General features: G+C 38.1%; 1 protein-coding gene across 1 annotated transcript in view; it reads right to left on the bottom strand.

Annotated features, from left to right (window-relative positions):
- Window positions 1-6,887: 6,887 nt before the first annotated feature.
- phf21b (PHD finger protein 21B) overlaps window positions 6,888-20,100 on the bottom strand; it is a 57,637-nt gene continuing 44,424 nt past the window's right edge. The window contains exons 3-13 of the mRNA XM_081364503.1: window positions 15,122-15,214; window positions 12,927-13,271; window positions 12,650-12,775; window positions 11,467-11,518; window positions 10,926-11,002; window positions 10,786-10,840; window positions 10,502-10,524; window positions 9,275-9,433; window positions 8,868-8,934; window positions 8,657-8,760; window positions 6,888-7,434 (exon numbers count right to left, since the gene is read on the bottom strand). Coding sequence (XP_081220629.1) covers window positions 7,171-7,434; window positions 8,657-8,760; window positions 8,868-8,934; window positions 9,275-9,433; window positions 10,502-10,524; window positions 10,786-10,840; window positions 10,926-11,002; window positions 11,467-11,518; window positions 12,650-12,775; window positions 12,927-13,271; window positions 15,122-15,214 — 1,365 coding nt within the window. The 3' untranslated portion in view covers window positions 6,888-7,170. The remainder of the gene's footprint in view (window positions 7,435-8,656; window positions 8,761-8,867; window positions 8,935-9,274; window positions 9,434-10,501; window positions 10,525-10,785; window positions 10,841-10,925; window positions 11,003-11,466; window positions 11,519-12,649; window positions 12,776-12,926; window positions 13,272-15,121; window positions 15,215-20,100) is intronic.

The raw sequence follows: 20,100 nt of genomic DNA, 5'->3' as shown, positions 1-20,100 counted from the left end.
TCATAAGACATATGGTAAAAGGGGGCGTGTTGTTCTTCACACAAAGAAGATGTCTTCCCGCTACAGATCAGAAGTTTTGATTCGCTCTGTCACAAAACAAGGCGTAAACAGATTGTCTGTTAAAAGGAAGAGACCCCCACTTCTCACTCTCTTCTCTCTTCGATCCCACTTCCTCGCTTCTCCGGTCCCTGACCTCCTCCTCCTTCTCCACGTGCAGCGCTGCTCCAGCTGGACAGGCCTTGGCCTCTGGGACACATGGCCCGCACCATGAAAAAGCCTGCCGTCTCTGCAACCAAGATCTGAAACCTCTCCCGTCCCGGGAGACGCACCTGACTTTCTCGGTAATATTATATTCAGTGAGCCTTTAAACTTCGCGGCACTGGAAGACCCAGCAGAAACAGGACACGTCCGCGCTGTCCGCTTCCCGCTTCCTGTATCAGCTTCAGCCTGACCAGAAAGAGCACAGAAACTCGCAAGTACATTGTCTGATAAAGCTGTTCCAGGTGTCTCGTAAACTTAGGTTTCTGTATGTAATAATTACTAGCTTTTCCCTCCTCTCTATTTCTTTCTTTCATCTCGTTTCATTCTGATCACTTATGTTATTGTTTGGTTATATGTTTGTTTGTTTGTTTATTGTTTGCATTTTTACGTACATTTATATTCGTAGCTCATATAATCTCTAGTTTTGCATTTATTAAAATTCATAAATACTTTTCACTGTCTCCGTGTTTGCAAAATCCACCTTATAAGTCAATGAAACTTGAAAAGATCCAATTATTAGCTACAAAGCTCGATATATATAGACTACTTGAGTAGTTTTAATTAATAAACTCAGAAAGTTTGATGTCCGTGGCCAGGACATAAACTTCCTTGAAGTTTGTGAATACCTCTTCTTAACTGTACTGATCTTACCTTTACTCGATGGACGAATTAAAGGTTGGACAGACCAGTTACAGAACAAGGTAATCTCGGTAATTGATAAAATAAATGTACATGCGACTTAGGAATTATGACCATGAGTCATAAATATTAATATTCCCAAAATTCCCCATATTCTTGAGCTAATTCATATTTACCCAGAGTCGTAAACGCAACACACCCTTCTTCGCTACAGTTTTTCACAATTGCTAAGACACATTTTTTGAAAACTTCACCCTTTTTCTCACAACATTAAACACAAAACCAAATCTTTGAACTACATTCACAAAACACCTGAACCTCTGATGCTTTCACGCCGGGACGCTATGCCTCCCATGTCCGGACTGGTCGATCCGCCGCGCACTGTACTGACCTCGCTCTACGGGTGATGTTGGTCACTGCGTGATCCCTGGGTCAGGTGATGTCCACGTGTGGTCCAGGAACACCATTAGGGCTCAACCAGGTTGATGTGCGGGAGTCTGAGAACTCGTTTCTCAGCTCCCCCATATCCCAGGGTGGGCTCTTCGGCGGTGTGGTTGAGGACTGATGGGAGTTTTCAACCACCCAGAAGCAGACTGAGGCCCTTCTGCACCAACGGCCATCCGTCCGTGTGGTTCCCTTAGTCTGCTTCCCGCCGAGGCCGCCTCCCTGCGGCTTCTCCCCTCCTGCTCCGCAGCCATTCCACTCCATGGACTGGATACGTGCAATATTCTCCTCAGGTGAGCCTCCCCGAGAAGCCCTAAGTTACTCCAGCACTGTTGACGTCAACGCCGTCATAACGCCGAGTTATGTCACCGGCAGCTTTTGCGATTGGCTAGGTGCCCCCATGTGCATGGTTCCCCCTCTGGGTGACCCCCACATGTGTATTTCCAATGTAAGCCTCTCTTGAGTATGTGTCTTTACCTTGGCAAGCCACCTTGCCACCCCTGGGGTTGAAATATTCCACCTGCGGCTGGACACCCCAGTGATTCTCCATATGCAGCTCCCTCCTGGGTCATATGTGTATTCTGTAAGTCCCCCCTCTTCGGGCAGGCACTAATTGCATATTTCCACTGAGATATGCTTCCCAGTGTACCTTGGTATTCCTGTGTTAAATAGGAGTCGTTTGTCCGTGCTAGTCTCACGACAGGTAGCTCAGACTTATGCAGGGCACTGGAAGACAGCCGAGGTGGCGTGATTAGACTGGGAACCCCATTCGTCATCACAATGTAACTCGTAGTGACTACGAAAGGGAACGTCTTGGTTATGTATGTAACCCTCGTTCCGCTGTAACGCTGGAATGCCGGAGTCTCGGCTCCTCAGCGAAGACATATCTGCATGTTGCCAGTGTACATCCTTATATACCCATGAGGTAAGGCGGAGTTACACTATGCAAATTACGCAGACCCATGGCATTTTTTTTGCCATTGGCTCGTTTTATTTCTCGAAGATGAGAGGCTTTCTGAGCGAAACCCCATTCGTCATCACGATGCAACGTCTACGTTCCCTGCTCAGGAAACGAGGGTTACATACGTAACCGAGATGTTCTGTCTCCACTGCATTGGCTCCCTATTGAACATCGTACACATTTTAAAATCTTGCTAATTACTTACAAATTAAATGGTTTAGCTCCCCAGTACTTGAATGAGCTCTTAACGCGTTATAGTCCTTCACGTCTATTGCGATATCAAAATTCTGGGCAGTTGATGATACCTAGAATATCAAAATCAACTGCTGGCTGTATAGATCATTTTCCTATTTAGCACATAAAAATAAATATTGGTCTCTCTGTTTATCCCGAGGTTTACCGTAGTCAGCCGGATCCGGGCCGTATCCAGATCAGATGAAGGACCTGCGGAGACGCAACCACAGTGCAGCCCTGAAGTGTCAGCAGAGACCGTGTGTCAACAAGACTATCCCCTGCCTCATCGAAGTGGCAAAAAAAAAAAAAAAAAAAAAATCACAACAAAAGTTTTTTTTTTTTTTTTTTAGAGATGAGAACATTATCAAAACGATTCCCGTTCACACGGATCCACAGAAACGCTGTATTATGCATGCCAGACAAGTAATTGGTGATGTCACTTTGTAAAGAAAGATTATGCGCCCGTGCACATCCGCATTTAAACGTGGATGTCTATAGATTAAACACGTAATACGCATGTGCATGCCGTCACCATTTTCACAGGTTCATGTTTTTTAAGTTTATGCAGAGCTGATAACGGTATCACTTTTAAAAATCGTTTTCGTTTGCGTCATCTGGCCACAAAAATGCTTTTGTCGGGTAATTGAATGGCGAGAATAAAAGTTTTCAGTTGAAAATGGTGTCACATAAGTGGCCCTTAAGTTAACTAACGGATTTTTACAATGGAAATGAATCAATCAAAAACTTACTTTAGCTGGACAATGACTTGCTTCTAGGGTTGCTATACCACCAAAACAATCTTTGTTGCATTAGTTTCCTATTATCACTGCACAGCTGCTTTGAAAAAAATCTGTGTTGTAAAAAGCGTTATATAAATGAAGATGACTTGACTAGAATAAGTTGAAATACTTGTAAAGTAACTTTTAGTAAGTAGAATGTCTGAGGAGCATCAAAATAAAGTGTTAGCAGATGTTAAAGGTGGTATCAGTGATTTCAGGCCCAAAAATATTTTATCACATTCATCTAATCTTTCCTAACGATCCGCTAGCTGCCCGCCCCATAAGCATGCCGTCAAAAAACTGCGTCTCTGTAGGCAGCCTAGGCTCTGAGATCTGCACACAAAAACAAATGGTTTAGCCAAACACTCAAAACCAAAACAAATAGTGTTCCAACCAATCACCGACAGGGGGAGGGTGTTGTGAGGTTTTGTGCTCGTGCACGGCTGCACGCGAAGTCAGAGCTGAAGAAAAAGCTGGCTCAAAACCTCACAACACCCTCCCCCTGTCGGTGATTGGTTGGAACACTATTTGTTTTGGTTTTGAGTGTTTGGCTAAACCATTTGTTTTTGTGTGCAGATCTCAGAGCCTAGGCTGCCTACAAAGATGCGTTTTTTTTTATGGCATGCTTATGGGGCGGGCAGCTAGCAGATCGTTAGGAAAGATTAGATAAATGTGATAAAAATATTTTTGGGCCTGAAATCACTGATACCACCTTTAAGCAGACAGTCTACTAACACTCTCATGACTGGTAGCTGATGTAGTTGCAAAGTTAGACCTACTTATTGTGAGTATAATATGTAAAGCTGACCATCAAAATAAAGTGTTACCATCTTAACATCTGTAATAATCCTTAACACACATTAAATATTGTACCTAATTTTTCCATAATTCTCCAAAGCACAAAAAAGCAAGACAACTCTTACAATTGATGAACTTCCATCAATCAACTTTAATAGATCATTAGATGATGTAAAAACTACATTGGCATATGTAAGACAAACACTCTTCTATTTGTACTATCCACTGGACAGTCCCCTTCAAAATGACAAAGAAAAACACAGTCCAAAGACATCTAGCTAAACACCTCTGTGTTGTCTTATCTCCTTCGCTTTGCTTCCTTCTCCAATGCAAAAGGACACGTCACATATTGCAAGCCAAGTCAAAATGCATAATTAGCAAACAATAAAAAAAAATTGTCATTTTTTGTCTTCCGTCATTTGTTCCTTGATAAAAGAATATAATTTGTTTTTTTTTGTTCAACGCAGTGTTGAGTGTAGTAAAATAGATCTGTAAAAGCACTGCACAGTTTCTCCCGGAAATGGATATCTGAAGATATCTGAGGAACACGGGCCACAACGGGTCAACAGAAATCAGGGACGTGTCGCAATGTAGATGGAAGTGATATGAAGAACAGAGCACTGATATAGTTTCATTTAAACATTTCATGTATTCATGGAAAGGGCTGATAACATCAAATCCCACTCATTTTCTCAATCAGCGTTGTCTTGTTTTCCAATAAAAACATTTAAACAGCTGTAGAGGAAGGCAAAAAAAAAAAATCTTTAGAAATTATTGTCTGAAAACAAGTATAATGTAAATTAGGGAAATGTACCTATTTTACTGGAAAACATGAAAGAAGCTTGTTAAGAAAATAATTAGGTCTGCAGTCTGTACTCAGCAGGAGTGACTGTTGTGAAACAATTCAACAGATGATATGCATTCGATTACATTCTGAATATGACAATACAGGACCCGAATGAGACATTCTGTGGGATGAGATTTAAAGTTTGTCAAGAAAACAAAAACAAACAGCACTTTTTATGATGTCTGTATACATATATACAATACATACCCATTTATGGTTATACTTTAACATCATATTTTGTGTTGATCTTGTTTTAATGCATTGTACGCGTGACCATTCATAAGTATTAGAATTTGTGGAAACAGTAATTTGGCAATAATATTTTTATAATGTATAAGTAACACTTTACAGTAAAGCTGTACATTTTAACATTAGGTAACATGAATTAACAATGAACATTTTTACAACATTTATTAATCTTGGTGGAATATAATTTCTACATACATATAACTTGATTTAACCTATAATTGCAGCAATAAAAAGCTATAGTTAAGTTAACAAATTTGTTTAATTCCAGATTGTAGGAACTAACAAAGAACAATTGTATACATTTATAAATTACAAAGATTAATAAATGCTGTAAAAATACAATTAATTGTAAGCTCATAAACATTAATGCAATAGCATATGTTAACATATAGAACTGAACTGTAGTGTTACATCACGATATTGCATTACATATCCAGACTTCATAGAAATGCTACACAAAAGACAGACACTACCAAGTGTAACAATAATTTAGCTGCATATGAATTCAGTAGATATTCCTTTTAAACTGAAAGGGGGAAAATGATTCTGACTGTGGTTAAATACATTTTACGTTTGTTAGCCCTTAAATGTACACACAGGTGGTGTTATCCATTATTTAACACTAAATAAATTCTTTACTGTGATCTCCTTTGTTTAGAATGATAGTGCTGTAGTTAACTGTGTTATTTGCGCTTTTGCGTTGTTAAAGTTGTAACTTCATAAAAGATGTGGCATCTGTTTTCGAACCACGCAGGAAGACAAACCATTCAGATGAACATGCTAAACTTTACCTCCAAAAAAAAGTACCATTCAAATGATCTCCTATTTTCCCCCATTGAGTGTTTTAGATATGAATTCTTTATTTTTATTCATCAGGCAGTGTTCACTTCCAACAATTAAAAATAATAATAATAATAATAATAATAATAATGCAACTTGTGGTATCCTTGGAGTGACGTGAGATTAGTAAATGAAAATGTGATTCACTACTCAAGTGAAAAGTAAAAACAGACAAGAGCAAGATGAGATGGAAACGTTATACAGTTAACGGTACAAAAACACTCAGGGTTTTTGGCATATTTTATATGGTGGGGAGACAAAATAAACGTTTTTGGATTCCGGGATCAGGCACTCAAAGAACTCAAATGGCCTTTTTCGTTTCTGTTGTTGGGACAGCCGAAAAAAAAAAAATAGAAAAAAAAAATCATATATGTACAACGATCCCTCTCTCCAATACTAGTTTGAAATTATTAACAGGCATCAGCATGAAAATACTAAATTCGTCACTAAAAAGGCTAAATTCTGTTGTTATCTTAAATACTTTGTTCTTTTATCTCTATTAATACTGAAAAATTATTTTTTGTTGTTGTTGTTTGTTTGTTTTTTTATGTTTGTACGCTCGCAAGTACACACAAAATGAACAAAATGAAAACATTTCCCTGTCTCGCTTTAACCTGAATTATTATGGCAAACATTGTTCTTTCGGAAAATGCAAACGAGCATCTATTCGGATATATCAATGTACAGTGCTCTCCATTTCATATGTCGCTTGTCTTCAACTATAACTATGCTAACCCTCTCAATAACGAAATGTGAACAATTATTCCCCCCCCGAAACGCACACACCAAACCCCAGTAAAAAAAAAACGCAAAGCATAATAAGAAATGTTTCTATGTAGAATACTTATTTCATATATTTGCAACAGCATTGTAATCTAGTCATAAATACATTAAGGCCAAGAAAAATAATACATTAAAAAACAGTGGGTAAAAAAAAAATCTTGTGAGCACTGTGTGTGTTGGCTTTAAAAAATACTTATGAATCGATTGACGCTTATTTCTTTTTTTCTTTTTCAAATTTTCCCATTATTTTTTTGGTAAGACATTACCAGAAGAAAATGCACATCGGTTGGATATCACCGTCTGTGGTGATCTTGTGTTTGTGTGGGTTCGGGGGGTCAGTTGTTTCCTTGCGGCTGAAGCACGCTTTTGTGCAGTACTGCGGAGGGGCCAGTAGTGGGCGCTGTGGTGCTGGTGCTGCTGTCCGCGGCTTTGATCCACGGCAGCGAGAGCAGCGATGCTCCGGTGGTGGTGGTGGCCGTCATAGTCACTTGAATCATCTGGTCGCGTTGGATGAGTCGAATCAGAGTCTTGAGACGCTCCAGGGATGCCTGAGTCTCCTGCTGCTGACCCAGGAGACGCTCCTTCTGCTCAATGCATTTCTGTTGAGCACAAAATTAAAATCATTCACTTAGATTTTGCTGAAAACAGCTGACACAGCAACACCGGTTCAACCAATGGCGTGTGTTTTGGGGCAGGACTATCTGATGGAAGATTCGGAAACCCCCTTTTTTTTTTTCATTCTCTTTGGTGGTGCTAGTGGTACAGAAATTGCTAACTTTTAATCTGAGGTGAATAATAAGTTAATGTTATTCTATGTTCATCTTTTTTGAGTTGCTTCAGGTATGCATCAACCCTGTTACCATATTTTACCAAAAAAAAATATATATATATTCCCAAAAATAATTCCCTCAAAAAAGGAGTACTTCCATAGGCCTACTAGATAGTAGGTGAAAAATAGCATGTATTATAGTATATATAAATAGTATTTAAATAGAAACGAGTAGCATGTCCGAATTCATAGTATTCATAAGCGAAAAGTACCCGGATGACCTACTACTACTTCTGGCGAGATTCTGAAGTGTGCATAGGATGGGCACTTTACTATCCCATGAGGCCACGGGAGAGGATTTGTGATTGGCAGTGAAGCAACGTAACGTAGGTCACATGATAATGACAACATGGTGGATGTAGTACGTCCGAATTTCAAATCAAATGTAGTACCTATGATACAGTACACAATTTCAGATGCAGTCTTCGTCTCTACTTTTTTTTTTAAATGCAATTTATTTTTCTAAGAAGCACACTGTAGTTTTTTCAAGACTATTAATGTCAATCCTGTTACATTTCTGAAGGTATATCTAAATCATATTTAAATCACATAGATAAAGGTATTATAATGTATTGTTTCTTACCTGATAGAATGTTTATAAGATTATCTTGCAAATCTTGTACTTTTTTACAAAAAGAAATGTTGTTTTGAAAAAGACCAAGTTACGTAGCACATTTATGGTGACAGCAACATGAACACATACATTTATGCTAAACAAAACTAGTAGAGCATGCTAATTTAAAAAACTAAACCAGTACAACATTAAATAGTTATTTGAGAAATTTAGCACCAGGGCTGGGTATTGACACAGATTTCATGATTTGAATCAGTTCTGATTCACACAAGCACTCAATTCAGATGCGATATCGATTGTTGTTTTATTGACCAGTCGTCTTTCGCAGTTGAATCACAATTGGGATCGTTAAAGTGAAGATCGATTAAAACTGTGTTCTCTACATGGCAACCCAGCCCCATTTAGCTCAGTTACTTACAGAGAAAGAACTGCAGAGTCTCTGGTCCTCTTCGCTCAGATGTTCACACTCAAGTTTCAGCTCAGTGTTTCTCCTCATTAGCTTCCTGCGTTCCTCCTCTCTCACTGCACAAACACACACATCATTATCATCATCATCATCATCATCATCATCACCAAGGAGAACAGAGTCCTGAGAAGAGCTAGTGATTTATATTTCTTTGACAGCTCACCTGTTTTATGTGTAACATATGACTGGATGAAGTTCTGTGGCCAAGACAAGTTATCTTTGTTCAAAACCTTCAAAAGAAAACAGAACAGAGAATATGAGCAGATTGTCATTGTCTTATTAGGTTAAACATCCTTCTAGTAAAATTATCTAAATATCCTTAAAACAAAAATCAACTTACTTTGATAACTACATAAGACTAAAATAGACACAACACTGAACTCACTTCAGCTGAACAACAGCTGAAATGCATTATTTTCCTGTTATCACTCTAAAGCTGCTTTAAAACAATCTGTATTGTCTAAAGCGCTATAAAGGTGACTTGACTTGACTTGATCAATAGATGTCTTGCAGACTTCCCTGTGCTGTTGGGATCTTTAAAATGTGTGTTCGAAGAAAAGAGAAGCATACTTTCTTCTGGCACTTGGGACACATCCAGATGCCGCGGGTGGCAGTTTTGAGAGGTGGGTTGAGGCAGTCGGGGTGGTAGGCGCGGGTACAGGTGTGGCACGGCTGAAGATCTCCTTCCTGTTTACACACTGCACAGTGATCATCATGCTGCAGCTCCTCCTGCGACACACACATTTACAGAAACACATCACACAACAAGTTGTCAGCAATTCTTACAATTTTAACAATTAACTATTAACTGTTTCACATGCAAAACATGTTAAACTGTAAAATAAATAAATAAATAAAAAATTTCAAATATTCAAACTAAGCCCTCTGCATGATTATGAGTCCATTATTATCATGTTACCTTTTCCATGGCAATGCATTAATGTGTCGCATGAAAGTTACCAACACAATACGTGTCTGACGTGAATAAAGCACGTTGTCAAATTATGTTTACATTTTTTTTTTACAGCTTTAATAAACATGTTTTTTTTTTTTTTTTTACAAATAAAAATGTTTTAATTACTACTTATGTGTATTTAAATGTCTGAAACAAAAATCTAAATTATTTTTGACTAGACTTGTAAAGTACTTAAATAAAAAACGTATAAAGTACGTAAATAAAGACTTGACTGGATTGACTTTATTGACTTTATAGTATTAAATGGACTGAATATTGCAGTTTTCCTCAATTGTATTTAAAGCATATACAGTAGAATCCAAACAGTAAATTTGTTTGTGTGTGTTTTCCACTAAAAAAAGTCAAACAGGTATGGATGAATGCAGTAAGGCTGCGTTTACACTGGCACAAAAAAAAAACTGATTTTTTACTCACATCTGATCTGACACAGATGTTGCACACATATAAACACAAAAATCTGCACGCTATCCGATTCAAAAACCTATGCAAAACCCGAGGGTCAACCATGTAGCATAGTAAAGTGATCACCAACAGAATCATTTTGGGGAGGGATTAATGTAAACACAGATATCGGATACCAGTCGTGTCTTAAGTGAATGTAAACGGTCAAAACGAAAAATCAGATATGGTAAAAGATCAGATCTGTGCATTAAGACTTGCAGTGTAAACGCAGCCCAAATGATGAAAGAATTCACGTTTTCCTAATATATTTTGGTCATTTTTGTACATATTTAAACCCTGTTAAAAACATATCAAAAACTTTATCTTTACTTCCCACGTGAGATTCATACACACAGAGTGATGTTAGAGTATAGACGTACCTTCCAGCAAAGCTCCTCAGAGTCTAGCATGTGAAAGCAGACAGCAGTTTAGTAGCGTCACACTGACAAGACTGTGTTATTAGGGTTATTCCAGTTCAACAGCAGTGCTGGCATGTTTAACAAGTTAAAGCAGTGAGTGTTTGGTTTAACAACCTGTTAAACAACTAATTAAAACATGAGCACTTGGTGAATGTGCGCATTTAATTCATTCTGTTCAAACATGTTTCTGTTTTCCATGCATTATTTTTCAGCTCATTTTTGACAGAAGCAGAAATCTATTTTACCTCTCGCCGACAGAAACATGCCACTGTTCAGGTAATTGGATGCGAGTCGTTTGCGCTGAAAAGCAAGATACAAGATGTTTACAAATGAACAGTCCTAAAATGAAGTGATTATTTAAAGGAATTATGACTGGCAGACAGACCTCTGGTTCAAACAGTCCGCTGTATGCAGGGTTAGCTGTGCTTCGCCTTTTCCTCTCCTGCCGTTTACTCTGGATCTCTGATTCAAACAAAAACACCATCTATGATGAATCTTTACACCCCAGCATCTCAGTTTTTGTTTGTTTCTGTGTTTCACTGTTTCATTCAGAGTTGAGCAGAATTCAGAATAATTGGCTTGTTTCAAATATGAATTTGAAGGTAATTCGCAACATCACACATGATGGAACTGGAATTTGAACTGGTATGTATTTCAAACCAATTCAACACAGTCATGCAGCAGATGAACATACACCACTAATATTGACTGATTGTGAGTTTTTTTGTCCCCGATATGAATAATTAATTTTTTTCAATTAACTAAACATATTTCTCCAAGATAACTACTATCAAAACAATTAACCATCATTAATACTATTTTTAATTGTATCAGACAGCACCACAAAATGTCCTTAACAATAAAATACATTTTGACATCAAAATGTCAGTCTATTGATATTTAGCTCCATTTTACACATAACTCACCCTCCAAGTGTTCTGTAGTGACCAGGCCTAGCCCGACCATGAAGGCAATTTTCTGTAGGACAGAAGGTTAATTAAGTTAATACATTAGTAGTATTCAATGTTCCATGTTAACTTTAGTCTTGCTCTTCTAGACTTATTTCACTTGACAACATGGGCAAACACTGGCAACAGTTCTTTCACTGACTGTCTGGTTCATACTGCACTCAAAACTAGGGCTGCCCTCCTAATAGGCGACTAAACGTTAGTCAACGAGAAGAGACTAAATTTGAATTGGTCGATTAGTCAAAAAAAAAGAAAGAAAATTTCAAGTGTACTCTTTCAAGTGTACGCTTCCACATCTATGCCACCATAGTGCTCAAGAGTTCCCTTCTCTCTGACAATGTGGACAAATTAGTGTTCCTTTCTCATAATATGAGAAGACTGAGTTTGGAGGACAAAAATAGCGATGGGGAGTCAGGTATAGCCTAATTGTCCATATTGTTGTAGTGTTTCAGTTTGCTGTTATATATTTTATTTATTAGCTTTTTAGAATTTGCAAACAATGTTGAGGCTATAGAACGACTGATAGTCGACTAGGAAAATCTTTAGTCAGGGGCGGCCCATCTCAAAACTGACATTTTCTCAATCTGATTGGCCACATGCAACAATTACAAGGTATCAAAATTCTACAAAGATCAGTTTTTAAGAACCAGTCACTCAATATTACAAAAGTTTTTGAGGATAATAGCATCTCTTGAATTCAAGGGAGAGTTTTGCTTGAGGCATTAGTAACAAGATATACTCAAATGTATATTCCACATGTATGAACTTTGATTCTGCGATAGACTGGCCATGCATAAGACTAGCAGTTTGGTAAATGAATGGCATCTAATTCAGTGTTGTTGCACTCAAGTCTAGACAAGACCAAACTCTGACTTAAGTTCGAGACCAACACCCTACCTTCAGGAGAATTTGGACAGCCTGAACTCGGACTCGAACAACCTGGTCTCAACTAGTCATAGAAAATATGGTTTTGGACTCGGACTTCACACAGACTTTGGTTGAGGTCTGGACTTGAGCACTACAATACTGATGTAATTGGTTATTTTCCATGCCAATCAGGTAAATCTCTTCTTGTCAAGAATTATTACCTGTAATGTGGACCAGACTTTGTGCTAATAGTCAAGACAAGTTGTGTGTGTACCTCTGGATCCTCCAGCTTTTTGGCTGGGGTCGAGGGGTCAGGGCTTGGCTCCTTCACAGGACTGTCAGTTTGTGAAGCTGGAGAGCTCTTGCAGTAGCTGGGAATCTGTGGCTGAATGATTATAACCTGCATACACACATTAAACCTCTTAAACAGATCAACTGAACAGTATTCTGGGCATCTAAATGTATAATTTGTCACAGAGTGACAATAACAGCATCATGGAAGTTTAAAGCTGAGCATTATTAGGCAAGTAGGTGATAAGGGATCTTCAGACCTTGCTGTCTGGGCTGAAAATCAACGGTTGCACTTTAATGGCCTCAGTTATTCCTGACACCCCATGGGCGGCCGGCGAGGCTGCAGAGATGATGGCATATGCCACCCCTGGGCTGGCGGAGGCTGTGGACGCACTCGGCACACACAAGGGCGATGAGGAACTCTGTTCCTGCCCGCTGGACAGTCGCTCGTGACTGAAGGTGCTGTTGGCAGTTGGCAAAGATGCGCCTTGGCTTTTTGGGCTGACCACAGACATGCTCTGCGGCACGACCAGCGTTTGACTGGACTGCTGCTCTCGGCAAGGGCTGTGGGGAAGGCTGTCTGGAATGAGGGTCTTTGGCCTAACCTAAATTAAAAAGAGAGCACAGTTTAGTCCCCTGAGCAGACACCAGCAGCAGATGGTTCTTGGCTTTGGCTTAAAATAAAATGGCTTCTTAAATGAAATCGTTCAATCTTTCAATTCTAGTTTCTGTTAGCTTTTGGGTAGTGTTTGCTTAGTTTCAAGGTGGTTCAGATTAAACCAGGGGTGCCAAACTTAGTTCCTGGATGGCCAAAGTCTTGCAGAGTTTAGGGTAAAGGTCCGTGCACACTGAGTCCATACATTTTTGTATGCGTTTTTTCGTATTCGTCATTCGGTGGCTCTGAATTGTCAAAACACCTCTCAAAATGCTTGCTACGAATGCGAAAAACACAGTAAATTTCTTATGATGGACGAAATATTCAGAGGCAGTGTGTAAACGTGATGTGAGGTGTTGAACAATGTGAGGTGTTTTTTTTTTTTTACATGCAAAAATTTCAGACAAGAATTTTGGACTACAGTAATACATGCTGTTAATTAATATTACTTGGTACTTAAAATTATAATTCCACTGTAACAAGGACACATTTAAATGAAAATAAAACAAAACAAAACGTTCAACTGAAAATGAGCGTCCCAACTACTTATAACTCATAACACCGGAAAACTCTCAAGTAAATACACTCCTTTTATGTCCATGTGATGTGGACTAACAAGTGGAAGTGACAACATTTCAAAATTAAAGACTAATCTTTCCAGCAACTACATTCCAGCCCCTGATTATTACACTCAAAACTGTAATAATCACAATACAATCCAAATACATTACATAATATTCACATTTATACATGGATATGTTGCCTCTTATTTTCACAAATAAATATGTGCACATGAATGTGTATGTGTGTGCAAATGTCCAATTCTGCAATAAGTGAGCAATCAATCTTTATACAAAGCTGATGACAGAGGAATTTTCCTCCTGCCATCGTCATGTGTAGAGCAAGTGCAACTGAAATAATGTGATTCACGAGTCAACTCCAACACAAAGTATTGACTAGTGGTAGATCTAAACGACCAGCTGACTAATCAGTTTGACCTCTAGTAGGTGTCACTAGCAGGAGAAAAGATGAGACTGAGTACAGGGGGTCCAAAACAATCCCCCTGAAGGCCCCAGGGAGAACAGAAGAACGATGATGTGTGTATACATTTTTGTGTTAATTAATTTGTGCATTCACTTTAAGTTTAATTCAACTTATTAATTAACCAATTATTAATTCAGTTATTTCAATAGTTACTAACAATGCATATCCCTTCAAAGAATGAATAGTTTCTCAACTGGTGGGTCGCAAGACCATTTTAAGTGGGTTGCACTCAAAGAAACAACAACAGACATAATTCTATGTTTTTCTGATGCAAGACTTTTATTTTGAAATACGTGAGTGAAAGCTTTACTCAACACTTAAGTAAAGAGTGCCTGAGAAAAGGCGTTGTCCTGATTCAGTATCTGATCTCGTCTGTCAGATGAGATGTTGTCAGGTTATATGTCAGTGTCATTATTCCAACGTTATTTTCCTAACTTGTTACGAAATAAAAAGTCTCTCACCTCAGAAAAACAGACTGTCCAGTCAGTCATTATAGGCCACTGTGCTTGTACAGCGCACTTTTTCAACATGCAAATGCAGCGAGGCCTTGTTACAAATTGAAATAAAAGTGACTGCTATGAATCCCTCTCACTTTAAGCTGCTCCTGTTAGGAGTCACTACAGTGGATTATCCTTATATTTCTTCAAAATGTTTTAAACATGTCCGATAGAAACATCATTAATAATTAATGAGGCACTTTGTGGCATGTAAATGTAAAAAGGTTTGCTGAATTGTTCATTTAGTGTTGTGCAGTACCTGAGGTAGCATGCTGGGTGAGTGTCCTGCCAGTCGCTGCAGAGAGCTGATGTGAGGCACCTTTATCGGGAATGCCGTGAGGGCTCCCAACATCTGGCAGAGAGAAAGAAAACATGTAATGAGAATCATTACTTTACAAAGCAATCATTTCAGACATTAGAGGGACAGAATGAAGAGAAAAGATGTGTAATGGTGTAGTTACAAAATGTATTGTTCATGCTAACCGGCCAAATAGTACAGAAGAGCCAGATTCACTTTCATCCTGTCCTTTTCAGTAAATGAACTCAAAAACTCAAAAGGTGAACTCAAAAGCACATGCTCTTCAGTAGGACTCATTTCTTGGCAAATTTTGAGTCAAGTCATGAGGTGGTGATTCAGGTGATGACTTTCAGTTTAGTGAGGTAGTTTGTTAACTCAATTATTGGTCAGAACAAATCACTGAATCAGTGGATGATTAATCCAAACTGTTATTTCTGACTAATTCATGATCACACTGGTGTCATTTGAAAACTCAAATCTGCATATGAAACAAACATTCAACCGTACAATGGGTCTCATTCATGAAACATTCGTAAATATACGAGTAAATATGTGAGTGATTTGCGCATAAAGAGACCTTCCCGAAAACTCTTCTCCTGATTCACAAATACTTCGTAAATGTCAGATGTGATAGTGAAATGTGTGTGTGTGTTAAAGGAACACTCTGACTTTTTGGGACTTTAGCTTATTCACAGTATCCCCCAGAGTTAGATAAGTCCACACATACCTTTTTCATTTCTGTGCATTCTGTAAGTGTTATTTGACGCACCCACCGCTAGCCTAGCTTAGCACAAAGACTGGATGTAAATGGATAAGGTAGCATACTAATCCCAATAAGTGACAAAATAATGCAAACATTTTCCTATTTACATCTTGTGATCTGTATAGTCACAGCGTGAACAAATAACAAGGCTATATGAGACAGAGACCATTTTTAATCGTAGAAATACTGGGAACTATATTCTCACTAGGCGTAGGAGCACAGCTACTTGGGCGGAGTGGCTACTTTGTTTACGGAACCATCAACAGGGCGTCTCGTGTGCTGCGCTAATCACTCCGCCCAAGTAGCCACTCCGCCCAAGTAGCTGTGCTCCTACACCTAGTGAGAATTTCAACATGTCTTCTCAAAAGCGAATGGAAAAGAGAAATTTCTCAGATGCAAAAAATTGAAGTTTTATTATCAGAAGTTCATTCAAAACGCCACATTTTATTTTCAAGCGTACATAGTGGTGTATCAGGTCCTAAAAAAAGTAATTTTAAGTAATTCATAAATCCTCTCCCGTGGCCTCATGGGATAGTTAAGTGACCATTTCAAGGCTCGAAATTGCGACCATTTTGGTCGCATATACTACCGAAATTGAATCTGTGTGACCAGGGTTTGAAATTAACATTCGCCAACCCGCCAAATGCGGGCAAAAATGAACTGTGGTGGGTAACGCTGTCAAGTCACTAGCCAATTTAGCGTGTTAATATATTTACTCACTTTGCTGGGGAAGCTTGTATAAGCCAAATTTGCGCAGATTTAGCGGCAAATATTCAACTCGTGAGTCATCATGATATATTAAATACAGCGTATTGCGCAAATCTACGCATATCTGGCTTACTTGAGCATGCGCACGCAACAAATAATGGCGTGCTTGTTCATTTGCACTGAAGCAATATCAAAGATTGAAAAGCATTTGGTTAACAGAAAAGACATTGTTATTTTACAACATTACATGTTCTTTGTACTGTATTGATCTGTCCACCTAAATCACATTTTGAGGATAAAAGAATTTTGTTTAAAGAATATATATCTGTGTATATATATATATATATATATATATATATATATATATATATTCATTTATTTATTTATATAAGCAGTGATGTAGTTAATTTCTTTTGGTAGCCAAATTGGCCGGTGGGTAAAAAAAAGTTAATTTCAAACCCTGTGTGCGACCTCAATTTATTTGGAAGCATTTGTGGGAGAGCAAATAATTGTTGTGGTGCGACCTTTTTTCTAGAGATGCACCAGTCTCTCACCGGTTTGTGCTCCAAACACAGGATCGGCAACCGGACAGTTTTTCGTTTTATTTTGGCTTATCTCTATTCCGGACTTCCACACAAAATGCATTGCAATCATGTCCTGAAATGTCATTTGTGTGAAAATATTACGAAGTCTGTTAACAGGACGTTAACACAGGCCAGAGAAGAGACACGCTGAAGACGGACGCAAAGAGGAGAGCGTGATGCTTTCGCGATGCTCGAAATATGGGAATAAAAATATTGAATTGGGGTGGGGTGGGGGTTTGTATGAATGTATCTCTTAATGGAACTGACTGTCTTCAGAATAGTTTCGATGGCATTTTATTTTCCTCTTACCTCCATAAATCCCCCAACTGGTTCTTGGTCCCCCCCATTTATAAAATCCTGGAATTGCCCCGCCTCCATATAAAGTAGTGTTTATCAGCAAAGCTGCTTTGTTTACAGCAGTTCCATTAGCGCCATCTGCTGTCAGAGAGTGAATTTGCGTTTTCATTCAGTCCGTCTGTTTTTGGTTTGTGCAGGTGTCTTATGTAGCAATTTCACATGGGTAAAGTCAGCCCATTCTGTATTTGCTCTAAGTCTTGAAATTATGCAATCTAATTTAAATCAAAAACAGCTGCTCATGCTACATGTGTAGCATCTTAGTTTGGATTGTGATTAAAACGCAGTGGTTGCCTCTAATTTTAAATGGCTACAGATGTTTTTTAAGGCCAATTTGGCCCGTTATAAAGCAAATAAACAACAGCAAAAAATTGCTTAAACAATGGAAATAGTAGTAGGTCATCCGGGTACTTTTTGCCTGCTGCTTTATGAATACTGTGAATTCAGACATACTACTCTTTTCACCTGCAGTTTTTCATCTACTATATATCAGGGAAGTATGCATATTCAGATGGTGCCATCATTTTCATCCCCTCAGATAACAAGCTGGATGGGCAAATTGGTTTTAATTATCTTTGCCGAGATAGGCTCTCCCAGAAAGCATTTCAATTAAATGAACATGGTCTATCACTTATTGATGATAATATAATCATTATACAAGTATAAAAATAATATATTTTAAAATAAAAAATGTATTAAAAAATATATTTAATAACTAAAATATTAGATTGTTTTCGCCACTGAATAAAACAATTTCAAAGATAATTGCGACCTTTTATCTCATAATTCTGACTTCTTTCTCAGAATTGTGAGATATAAAGTCCAATTCTGAGGGAAAAAATAACTTTTTTTAGAACCGCTATAAAGCCAAAACAATCTCTGTTACCATAAATTATACGTTTATCTCTGTAAAGCTGCTTTGAAACAATCTACATTGTTAAAAGCGCTATATAAATGAAGATGACTTGACTTGACTTTTCCTCAGAATTGCAAGTTTATATCTCACATTTCTGACTTTATAACTTGCAATTGCAACTTTATATCACGCAATTATTTATATTTATATCACTCGCAAATGTGAGAAAAAAGTCAGAATTAATAGATAAAAAGTTACCTTTTTTGTATATTCTTTAGCGGAAACGAACTTACATAATTTTGTAATCCACTCAAATGTATTATAAATTATTTAAAAAATAATAATAATTTATATATATAATATATATATATATGTAATGAACAATAAAAGTAACTCTTCAGACATGTTTCCATATTTTTGTGACTCCAAAAGTGACTCCAAATGACAAGTAACTTAAATGTGAATAACTGATTTAAAAGAAATGATACAAAATGGTTATTTAGTGAATTTTATATCACTGGCAGGAAGTAGAATTTGAATTTCACTATTTTTTTACATTTGCACTAAACACTCCATTTCAAGTTTTAACAGCAGAGCTGAAAAAACGCTGACAGACGAATAAAGAATCAAGAGGTGTGAGCTCTGTAATATCAATGGTCAACCAGAATTGTTTTGTTTAATATGCATTTTTTTTTTATAAGAGCACTAAGACATTGAGGCTGTGCTGTAGCCTTAAATAAGGAATCATGTGAATGTTTAACTGAGTTTTCGACTCCCTTGACCCCTCAGCAATGAATAATAGTATCATAAATACAAGAAGCTGGATTTTTTTTTGCTGTAGCTCCACGGCCGCAGTGTGCACCGATTCCGCACTTTATGTCCTGCTGTCACTGGGGGGTTATATAACCAGAAGAATACAAGACAAGAGTTTGAGCTCTACTGCTTTAAAATCCCTCTCAGTCACTCATCTCTGTCTATTGTGCGCTAGCGAACCAACATGAGGAGGTGGGGCGGCCTGCGGCCTGTTCCCATGACAACGGTCCGAATGAAATGTCTTGCTCCGTCAGGGCTGTGATTTTAGTAATTGCTGAATCCCAGCAGAGAGAGAGAGAGAGAGAGAGAGAGAGAGAGAGAGAGAGAGAGAGAGAGAGAGAGAGAGAGAGAGAGAGAGAGAGAGAGAGAGAGAGAGAGAGAGAGAGAGAGAGAGAGAGAGAGAGAGAGAGGGGCTGTAACCTTGAGTTGCGGCATTCAGCTTGTATTTTGTGAAAGTACTGAATGAAACAGCAGGCCTGCATGAAATTACCCATCAGCCCCTGCAGCAAGATAGAAATGTCAGGTGAACGCTAACAATTCTGTTTTTGCCCGGATGGTCACGGATCAGAAGCTATAAAGCTGATTCTGGCCTGGAGCCTCAATACGCTTTTTAAATGTAAACTGAAACACCTATTTTTAGCTGCTTATTAGAATTGTCTATTTTTGTGATCCACAAAAGAAAATAGTCAAATTATGAAAGCGCTTCATTTCATAACACGGTCATAGATCTTATAAGCATTTAAAATGTACTTACGGACACACAAATCTGACAAAATTTCTATAGTATGTAACACTCAGTGAGGGCGGTGATGAAAACAAATGAATTCATAATTCAAATGAATTCCTTGAAGCAAGATGAATT

Source organism: Scardinius erythrophthalmus (assembly GCF_964197995.2).
Source record: "Scardinius erythrophthalmus genome assembly, chromosome: 4".
Taxonomy (NCBI): Eukaryota; Metazoa; Chordata; class Actinopteri; order Cypriniformes; family Leuciscidae; genus Scardinius; species Scardinius erythrophthalmus.
Note: the sequence above shows the minus strand (reverse complement) of the source record. Positions and strands in the feature narration are given on the sequence as shown.